This window comes from Phalacrocorax carbo, chromosome 34, assembly GCF_963921805.1.
Source record: "Phalacrocorax carbo chromosome 34, bPhaCar2.1, whole genome shotgun sequence".
Lineage (NCBI taxonomy): Eukaryota > Metazoa > Chordata > Aves > Suliformes > Phalacrocoracidae > Phalacrocorax > Phalacrocorax carbo.
In genome coordinates, this window is record NC_087546.1 from 1 (window position 1) to 10,311 (window position 10,311).

Here is a 10,311-nt window from a genome sequence, read left to right on the forward strand (position 1 = left end):
CCCACAGACCCCCCATAGCACCCATAACCCCCCCCAGACACCCCCTGGCACCCCCAGACCCCCCCATAGCACCCATAACCCCCCCAGCCCCCCCCCCCCGGCACCCCCAGACCCCCCCATAGCACCCATAACCCCCCCCAGACACCCCATAGCCCCCCCCCATCCCCCCAGGACCTCCCCCCATCCCCCATGGGTGCTCCCGCCCCCCCCCCGTTCCTCCAGCCCTCAGTAGGGCCCAGAGTGAACGCCCCGCCCCTCCCCCCCCGCAGAGCTCGTGCGCGCCATGAGTGACGTCATCGACCAGGGGCTGGCGCTCTATTGGGGGACGGCGGGGGGGGCGCCCGGTGACGTCATGGTGGGGACCGCGGGGGGCTTTTGGGGTCTTTTGGGGGTCTTTTGGGGGTCTTTTGGGGGGTCTTGGGGGTCTTTTGGGGTCTTTGGGGGGCTTTTGGGGGGTCTTTTGGGGGGAGTTTTGGGGGGGCTTTAGGGGGCTTTGGGGGGGGCTTTTGGGGGGGCTTTGGGGGGCTTTAGGGGGTCTTTTGGGGGGCTTTTGGGGGGGCTTTGGGGGGCTTTAGGGGGTCTTTTGGGGGTCTTTTGGGGGGTCTTTTGGGGGAGTTTTGGGGGCTTTAGGGGGTCTTTTGGGGGGTCCTTTGGGGGTCCTTTGGGGGTCTTTTGGGGGTCCTTTGGGGGGTCTTTTGGGGGGGCTTTTGGGGGGCTTTGGGGGCTTTAGGGGGTCTTTTGGGGGGCTTTTGGGGGGGCTTTGGGGGGCTTTAGGGGGTCTTTTGGGGGGTCTTTTGGGGGGTCTTTTGGGGGAGTTTTGGGGGGCTTTAGGGGGTCTTTTGGGGGGTCCTTTGGGGGGTCCTTTGGGGGTCTTTTGGGGGGTCCTTTGGGGGTCTTTGGGGGGGCTTTTGGGGGGGCTTTGGGGGGCTTTAGGGGGTCTTTTGGGGGGCTTTTGGGGGTCCTTTGGGGGGTCCTTTGGGGGGCTTTAGGGGGTCTTTTGGGGGGTCCTTTGGGGGTCCTTTGGGGGGGCTTTTGGGGGTCCTTTGGGGGGTCCTTTGGGGGTCTTTTGGGGGGGCTTTTGGGGGAGATTTGGGGGTCTTTTGGGGGTCTTTTGGGGGGCTTTGGGGGGCTTTAGGGGGTCTTTTGGGGGGCTTTTGGGGGAGATTTGGGGGCTTTAGGGGGTCTTTTGGGGGGCTTTTGGGGGAGATTTGGGGGGGCTTTTGGGGGGAGATTTGGGGATTTTTGGGGAGCTTTAGGGGGTCTTTTGGGGGGGCTTTTGGGGAGATTTGGGGGCTTTTGGGGGGCTCTTGGGGCTTCTTAGGGGTCTGGGGGCTTTTGGGGGGGCTTTTGGGGGGCATTTGGGAGCTTTGGGGGCTTTTGGGGGGGCTTTTCGGGGGGCTTTTGGGGGGGCTTTTGGGGAGCTTTGGGGGGCTCTTGGGGGCTTTTTAGGGGTCTGGGGGCTTTTGGGGGAGATTTGGGGTCTTTTGGGGGTCTTTTGGGGGTCTTTTGGGGGGCTTTTGGGGGGCTTTTGGGGGGCTTTTGGGGGGCTTTTCGGGGGTCTTTTGGGGGGGCTTTTGGGGGGCTTTTGGGGGAGCTTTGGGGGGGCTCTTGGGGGCTTTTTAGGGGTCTGGGGGGGCTTTTGGGGGGGCCTTTGAGGGGGCCGGGGGGGGGCGATAGGGGGCATTGGGGGGACCATGGGGGGGTACTGGGGGGTCTCGGGGGGGTCACAGCCCCCCCCCCAGGACACCTACGCCGTGGCCCGTCAGTTCAACCTGGTGGCCCCCGTGTGCCAGTGGGCGGAGCTTCCGCCGGAGCCCCGCCTCTTCCGGCAGATCGGTGCGGGGGGGCACCCATGGGGGGGGACCCATGGGGGGTCTGGGGGGCACCCATGGGGGGTCTATGGGAGATTTGGGGGGGGGCACCTATGGGGGGGCACCATGGAGGGGGGTCTATGGGGGGGGTCTATGGGGGGCACCCATGGGGGGGTCTGTGGGGGGGTCTATGGGGGCACCCATGGGGGGGTCTGTGGGGGGTCTATGGGGGGGCACCATGGAGGGGGGTCTATGGGGGGGGGGTCTATGGGGGCACCCATGGGGGGGTCTGTGGGGGGGTCTATGGGGGGGCACCCATGGAGGGGGTCTATGGGGGGGGTCTATGGGGGGGTCTATGGGGGGCACCCATGGGGGGGTCTGTGGGGGGGGGTCTATGGGGGCACCCATGGGGGGGTCTGTGGGGGGTCTATGGGGGGGCACCCATGGAGGGGGTCTATGGGGGGGGGTCTATGGGGGGGGTCTATGGGGGGCACCCATGGGGGGGTCTGTGGGGGGGGTCTATGGGGGCACCCATGGGGGGGTCTGTGGGGGGTCTATGGGGGGGCACCCATGGAGGGGGGTCTATGGGGGGGGGTCTATGGGGGCACCCATGGGGGGTCTGTGGGGGGGTCTATGGGGGGGGCACCCATGGAGGGGGTCTATGGGGGGGGGTCTATGGGGGCACCCATGGGGGGTCTGTGGGGGGGGTCTATGGGGGGGCACCCATGGAGGGGGGGGTCTATGGGGGGGGGTCTATGGGAGCACCCATGGGGGGGGTGTCTATGGGGGTGTCTGTGGGGCAGCCATGGGTCGGGGGGCTGTGGGTCACCCCACAGCATCGCCCAGGCCTGGGCGCTGTCACATGGTCCCCGGTGGTCCCTGGCCCCGCCCCCGAGGAGGAGCTGCTGCCCCACAGCTGCCCCATAGCCAAGGTGCGTCCCCTCCCCCCACCACACTGCTCCCCACGGCCGCCCCATAGCCTAGGTGCATCCCCTCCCCCCACCCCACGGCCGCCCCATAGCTCAGGTGTGTCCCCTCCCCCCCCGCCCCACTGCTGCCCCACGGCCTCCCCATAGCCAAGGTGTGTCCCCTCCCCCCGCCTGCCCACGGCCGCCCCATAGCCAAGGTGCGTCCCCTCCCCCCGCCTGCCCCACGGCCGCCCCATAGCCAAGGTGTGTCCCCTCCCCCCGCCTGCCCCACGGCTGCCCCATAGCCAAGGTGTGTCCCCTCCCCCCGCCTGCCCCACGGCTGCCCCATAGCCAAGGTGTGTCCCCTCCCCCCGCCTGCCCCACGGCCGCCCCATAGCCAAGGTGTGTCCCCTCCCCCCGCCTGCCCCACGGCTGCCCCATAGCCAAGGTGTGTCCCCTCCCCCCGCCTGCCCCACGGCCGCCCCATAGCCAAGGTGCGTCCCCTCCCCCGCCTGCCCCACGGCCGCCCATAGCCAAGGTGTGTCCCCTCCCCCGCCTGCCCCACGGCTGCCCCATAGCCAAGGTGTGTCCCCTCCCCCCGCCTGCCCCACGGCTGCCCCATAGCCAAGGTGTGTCCCCTCCCCCCGCCTGCCCCACGGCTGCCCCATAGCCAAGGTGTGTCCCCTCCCCCCGCCTGCCCCACGGCTGCCCCATAGCCAAGGTGTGTCCCCTCCCCCCGCCTGCCCCACGGCTGCCCCATAGCCAAGGTGTGTCCCCTCCCCCCGCCTGCCCCACGGCTGCCCCATAGCCAAGGTGTGTCCCCTCCCCCCGCCTGCCCCACGGCTGCCCCATAGCCAAGGTGTGTCCCCTCCCCCCGCCTGCCCACGGCTGCCCCATAGCCAAGGTGTGTCCCCTCCCCCCGCCTGCCCCACGGCTGCCCCATAGCCAAGGTGTGTCCCCTCCCCCCGCCTGCCCCACAGCTGCCCCATAGCCAAGGTGTGACCCCCCTCCCGTGCAGGGGGCGGGGCCGCGCGCGCGGCGGGAGCTGCAGCCCCTGGCCCAGCGCCTCGGCTGCTCCGTGCCCCAGTTGGCTGCTGGTGAGGGGGGGGCGGGGGGGGCGGGGGGGGCTGGGGGCGGGGGGGGTGCAATGGGGCGCTCGGGGGGGGGCAGTGGGGGCGCCATGGGGTGCTGTTGGTGGGGGGGCGGGGGGGGCAGTGTGTGCTGGGGGGGGCTGGGGGTGCTGCTGGTGGGGGGAGCAGGAGGGCTGGGGGGGGCTGGGGGGGGGGCAGTGGGGGTGCCGTGGGGTGCTGTGGGGGACCGTGGGGGTGGGGGTGGTGCCAGTGGGGTGATGTGGGTGGGTTGTGGGGGGGGGTCCATGGGGCACCGTGGGGTGCTGTGGGGCAGGTGTGGGGCACTGTGGGGGATCCATGGGGTGGCGGTGGGGTGCTGTGGGTGGGTGGTGGGTGCCAGTGGGTGCCGTGGGTGGGTGTGGGGCACGGTGGAGTGCCGTGGGGTGGGTGTGGGGCGCCGTGGGGTGGCAGTGGGGGGGGTGCCGTGGGGTGGGTGTGGGGCACGGTGGGGTGCCGTGGGGTGGGTGTGGGGCGCCGTGGGGTGGCAGTGGGGGGTGCCGTGGGGTGGTGTGGGGCGCCGTGGGTGGCAGTGGGGGGGTGCCGTGGGGTGGGTGTGGGGCACGGTGGGTGCCGTGGGGTGGGTGTGGGGCACGGTGGGGTGGGTGTGGGGCGCCGTGGGTGGCAGTGGGGGGTGCCGGTGGGGTGGGTGTGGGGCGCCGTGGGGTGGCAGTGGGGGGTGCCGTGGGGTGGGTGTGGGGCGCCGTGGGGGTGCCGTGGGGTGGGTGTGGGCGCCGTGGGGTGGCAGTGGGGGGTGCCGTGGGGTGGGTGTGGGGCACGGTGGGGTGCCGTGGGGTGGGTGTGGGGCGCCGTGGGGTGGCAGTGGGGGGGGTGCCGTGGGGTGGGTGTGGGGCACGGTGGGGTGCCGTGGGGTGGGTGTGGGGGCGCCGTGGGGCGGCAGCGGGTGACACCCCCCACCCCCAGCGTGGGCGCTGCGGGCCGAGGGCGTCAGCTCCGTCCTGGTGGGGGCCGCGACCCCCCGGCTGCTGCGGGAGCAGCTCCGCGCCCTGCAGGTGGGGGGCCCGCCCGGGGGGGCAGGGGGACCCCAAACCCCTGGGTGCCCCCCGACCCCTGGGTGCCCCCCCGGACCCCTGGGTGCCCCCCCGACCCCTGGGTGCCCCCCCCAAACCCCTGGGTGACCCCCCGGACCCCTGGGAGCCCCCCCGGACCCCTGGGTGCCCCCCAAACACATGGGTGCCCCCCCGGACCCCTGGGAGCCCCCCCCCCGACCCTGGGTGACCCCCCGGACCCCTGGGTGCCCCCCCCTGACCCCTGGGTGCCCCCCTGGACCCTGGGTGCCCCCCCCCCCACCATGGGTGCCCCCCCCACCCACGGGTGCCCCCCCTCCCATTGGTTCCCCCCCTCCCCATGGGTGCCCCCCCACCCACGGGTGCCCCCCTCCCATTGGTTCCCCCCCCCATGGGTGCCCCCCCACCCACGGGTGCCCCCCCCCCATATGGTTCCCCACCCCCATGGGTCGTCCCCCCCCCCCCATGGGTTGCCCCCGCCCCCCCAATGTGTGACGCCCCCATGGGTGCCCCCCCCCCCATGGGTGCCCCCCCGCCCCCCCAATGTGTGACGCCCCCATGGATGGCCCCACCCCCCCATGGGTGCCCCCCCCACCCATGGGTGCCCCCCACCCACGGGTGCCCCCCCCCATATGGTTCCCCACCCCCATGGGTCCCCCCCCCCCCCCCCCATGGGTGCCCCCCCGCCCCCCCAATGTGTGACGCCCCATGGGTGCCCCCCCCCCCATGGGTGCCCCCCCGCCCCCCCAATGTGTGACGCCCCCATGGGTGCCCCCCCTCCCCATGGGTGCCCCCCCACCCATGGGTGCCCCCCGCCCCCCCCCCCCCCAGGTGCTGCCCCAGCTCAGCCCCGCGACGCTGCAGGAGCTCGAGACCCTCCTGGGGAGGCGGCCACGCCCTAGGCCCACGCCCCTCCCCTCCCATTGGCTACCTCCTGCATGAGCCACGCCCCCTCCCCCCAGCTGGCTCCAGGCCCCGCCCCTCGGGCGAGGGGGGGTGTGGTCGAAGGGGGGCGGGGCCCCGCCTGGCCCTTTCCCTCCTTGTTGGTTGGTTGAGGGGGCGGAGCCGGTGAGCAAAGCCCCGCCCACCCCTTCCACAACGCCTTGTGCCCCCGGGAGGGGGCGGAGCCATGTAAATGAGAGCAATAACACCGCCCCCCCGCCAGGGGGCGGCACCTTCGAAGCACAAACCCCGCCCCCTCTGTCCGTCCCCAATCGCAGCGCTTCCAGTGGGGCGGGGCCCCCGCATTGCCCCGCCCCCACCCCTCCCCCCCCCCAAAGGTGGGGCAATAAAGCGGCTTTTCCCACGCGGGGGAGGGCAGCGGCCTCGTGTTTGGGGGGGCTGGAGGGGGGGAGGGGCTGGAGGGGAGGGGCTGGGATTGGGGGGGCTGGAGGGGGAGGGGCTGGAGGGGGAGGGGCTGGGATTGGGGGCTGGAGGGGGAGGGGCTGGAGGGGAGGGGCTGGAGGGGGAGGGGCTGGGATTGGGGGCTGGAGGGGGAGGGGCTGAGGGGAGGGGCTGGGATTGGGGGCTGGAGGGGGAGGGGTGGGGATTTGGGGGGCTGGAGGGGGAGGGGCTGGGATTGGGGGGCTGAAGGGGAGGGGCTGGGATTGGGGGGCTGGAGGGGGAGGGGCGGGGATTGGGGGGCTGGAGGGGGAGGGGCTGGGATTGGGGGGCTGGAGGGGGAGGGGCGGGGATTGGGGGGCTGGAGGGGGAGGGGCTGGGATTGGGGGGCTGGAGGGGAGGGGCTGGGATTGGGGGGCTGGAGGGGGAGGGGCGGGGATTGGGGGGCTGGGATTGGGGGGCTGGAGGGGAGGGGCTGGGATTGGGGGGCTGGAGGGGGAGGGGCGGGGATTGGGGGGCTGGAGGGGGAGGGGCGGGGATTGGGGGGCTGGAGGGGAGGGGCTGGAGGGGGAGGGGCTGGAGGGGGAGGGGCTGGGATTGGGGGGCTGGAGGGGGAGGGGTGGGGATTTGGGGGGCTGGAGGGGGAGGGGCTGGAGGGGGAGGGGCGGGGATTTGGGGGGCTGGAGGGGGAGGGGCTGGGATGGGGTGGTGACGCGGGGTGGGGGAGGGGAATCCAGGTCACCTCCTGCTTTCGCTCCTTCCGCCGGGTTATTTTTGGCTGCGGCAAAACAGCCCCAGTTTTGGGGGGATTTAGGTCAAACCCGTGATTCCCGCAGCCGCCAGGTTTTTGGCTCCCCCCACCCCCCCCCACCCCACAGGGCCTGCCCCACAGCGTCAGAGTCCGGGGTTAGGTCAGGCTTTAGGTCAGGGTTAGGATTAACGTTAACATCATCAGGGTTAGGCTTAGTTTTAGGGTCAGGTTTAGGCTTAGGTCAGGGTTAGAATTAGTGTTAAACCCGGTAGGGCTAGGGTCAGGTTTAGGGGTAGGATTAAGCCCCTTAGGGTCAGGCCATTTTGGTTTAGGATTAAGATTAGGTTCAGGTTTAGGGTTAAATGAGGATTCGGGCCCTCAGGGTCAGGCTATTTGCCTCAGGGGCAGGTTTAGGCTTAGGCCAGGGTTAGACAGTGTTAAAACCCTTAGGTCTAGTTTCAGGGTTAGGTGAGGGTTAAGCCCCTTAGGGTCAGGCTTAATGTTAAGACCGGTAGGTTTACAAACCATTAATTTTATGGTTAGGGTTAGTGTTAAGACCATTAGGCTTGGGTTTATGCTTAGCTATAGGCTCAGGTTTAAAGTTAACACCATAAGGGTTAGACTTAGGGTTAGGACTAGTACGGTTAGGCTTTAATTTAGGTTTAGGGTTAGCGTTAAAGCCATCAGGCTTGGTATTAAGCTCATTAGGGTCAGGGTTAAGCTTAGACTTAAGCCCACTAGGGTTAGGCTTGTGGTTAAGCTGCACTTTTAGGCCAGGGCAGTTTGCCTTAATTCTGGCCTGCCTTAAACTCTGCTTTGGCCTTCCCGGAGGGATTGAGCCGGGCTTTTAGGACTCCGCTGCCTTAAGCCAGGCCTACACTCGGCTGCCTTGGCCCACCCCGTGTCACAGGCTGGGCGGGGGGGGGGGTGGGCGGGTGGAGCCACTTGGGTGACCTTGACGAGGTCGTTCCCGCCCGAGGCTTGAGCGGGGACCCCCCAGGGTGGGGCGGGGGGTCACGGGGCCGCATCTACATGGTGTTTGAGCCCCCCCAGGGATGGCGACGCCCCCCCCCCCCCCCCCCCCGGGCAGCCTGTGCCAGGGCCTGACCACTCCGGCAGGGAAGACATTGGTCCTAATCTCCAGCCTAAACCTCCCCTGACCCAGCTCGAGGCCGTTCCCTCTCGTCCTATCGCTTAAATTGGGAGCAGAGACCGACCCCCCCCTCACTCCAGCCCCTCTCAGGCAGCTGCAGAGAGCGAGAAGGGCTCCCCTCAGCCCCCTCTTCTCCAGGCTAAACCCCCCCAGCCCCCTCAGCCGCCCCCCAGCACACTTGTGCTCCAGACCCTGCCCCAGCCCCGCTGCCCTTCTCTGGACACGCTCCAGCCCCTCAAGGCCCTTCTTGTCCCGAGGGGCCCAAACCTGAGCCCAGCACTCGAGGTGGGGCCTCCCCAGGGCCCAGCACAGGGCCCCATCCCTGCCCGGCTCCTGCTGGCCACACCAGTGCTGACACAAGCCCGGGGGCTGGTGGCCTCCTTGGCCACCCGGGCACTGCTGGCTCATGCCCAGCCGGCTGTCAGCCAGCCCCCCCAGGGCCTTCTCCGCCGGGCACTTCCCAGCCCCTCTGCCCCAGGCCTGGGGCGCTGCCTGGGGTCGGTGTGACCCAAGGGCAGGGCCCGGCACTGGGCCTTGTTAAACCTCACCCAGCTGAGCTCGGCCCATCGCTCCAGCCTGCCCAGGTCCCTCTGCAGAGCCTTCCTGCCCTCCAGCAGATCGACACTCCTGGCCAGCTTGGTCTCACCTGCAAACTACTGAGGGTGCCTCGATCCCCTCATCCACGCCATTGATAAAGGCATTAAACAAGACTGGCCTCAACTGAGCCCCGGGGAACGCACCCATGACCGGCCCCAGGTGTCACCTCCCCAAGGGTGACGGGCTCCAGGTGTCACCGACCCAGGGGTGACGGGCCCCAGGTGTTACCGCCCCGAGGGTGACGGGCCCCAGGTGTCACCGCCCTGAGGGTGACGGGCCCCAGGTGTCACCGCCCCAGGGGTGACGGGCCCCAGGTGTCACCGCCCCAGGGGTGACAGGACCCCCGGTGTCACCGCCCCGAGGGTGACGGGCCCCAGGTGTCACCGCCCCAGGGGTGACGGGCCCCAGGTGTCACCGCCCCAAGGGTGACGGGCCCCAGGTGTCACCGCCCCGAGGGTGATGGGCCCCAGGTGTCACCGCCCCAGGGGTGACGGGCCCCAGGTGTCACCTCCCGAGGGTGACGGGCCCCAGGTGTCACCGCCCCAGGGGTGATGGGCCCCAGGTGTCACCGCCCCAAGGGTGACGGGCCCCAGGTGTCACCGCCCCAGGGGTGACGGGCCCCAGGTGTCACCGCCCCAAGGGTGACGGGCCCCAGGTGTCACCTCCCGAGGGTGACGGACCCCAGGTGTCACCTCCCCAGGGGTGACGGGCCCCAGGTGTCACCGCCCCAAGGGTGACGGGCTCCAGGTGTCACCGCCCCGAGGGTGACGGGCCCCAGGTGTCACCGCCCCAAGGGTGACGGGCCCCAGGTGTCACCGCCCCAGGGGTGACGGGCCCCAGGTGTCACCGCCCCGAGGGTGACGGACCCCAAGTGTCACCGCCCCAAGGGTGACAGGACCCCAGGTGTCACCACCCCAAGGGTGACAGGACCCCCAGTGTCACCGCCCCAAGGGTGACGGGCCCCAGGTGTCACCGCCCCAGGGGTGACGGGCCCCAGGTGTCACCACCCCAAGGGTGACGGGCCCCAGGTGTCACCGCCCCGAGGGTGATGGACCCCAGGTGTCACCGCCCCAGGGGTGACGGGCCCCAGGTGTCACCGCCCCAGGGGTGACGGGCCCCAGGTGTCACCGCCCCAAGGGTGACAGGACCCCCAGTGTCACCGCCCAAAGGGTGACGGGCCCCAGGTGTCACCACCCCAAGGGTGACGGGCCCCAGGTGTCACCGCCCCAGGGGTGACGGGCCCCAGGTGTCACCGCCCCAAGGGTGACAGGACCCCCGGTGTCACCACTCTGAGGGTGACGGACCCCAGGTGTCACCACCCCAATGGTGACGGGCCCCAGGTGTCACCGCCCCAGGGGTGATGGGCCCCAGGTGTCACCGCCCCAAGGGTGACGGGCCCCAGGTGTCACCGCCCCAGGGGTGACGGGCTCCAGGTGTCACCGCCCCAAGGGTGACGGGCCCCAGGTGTCACCACTCTGAGGGGTGACGGGCCCCAGGTGTCACCGCCCCAAGGGTGACAGACCCCAAGTGTCACCGCCCCAAGGGTGACGGGCCCCAGGTGTCACCGCCCCAAGGGTGACGGGCTCCAGGTGTCA

At 70.6% G+C, this 10,311-nt stretch overlaps 1 protein-coding gene across 2 annotated transcripts; it reads left to right on the forward strand.

Moving 5' to 3' along the window:
• The first annotated feature begins 257 nt into the window (after positions 1 to 257).
• Positions 258 to 6,185, forward strand: KCNAB3 (potassium voltage-gated channel subfamily A regulatory beta subunit 3). 2 transcript variants are annotated; one of them, XM_064437599.1, is made up of 6 exons: positions 258 to 355; positions 1,743 to 1,836; positions 2,658 to 2,743; positions 3,738 to 3,816; positions 4,771 to 4,859; positions 5,706 to 6,185. In XM_064437599.1, exons 1-6 carry the CDS (start codon positions 284 to 286, stop codon positions 5,814 to 5,816), a joined length of 531 nt encoding a protein of 176 aa, XP_064293669.1. In that variant the 5' UTR covers positions 258 to 283; the 3' UTR covers positions 5,817 to 6,185. The 2 variants fall into 2 exon arrangements, with proteins under 2 accessions (XP_064293669.1, XP_064293671.1); XM_064437601.1 differs by lacking the exon at positions 4,771 to 4,859 and having other exon boundaries at positions 5,706 to 5,796.
• The last annotated feature ends 4,126 nt before the right edge of the window (positions 6,186 to 10,311 follow it).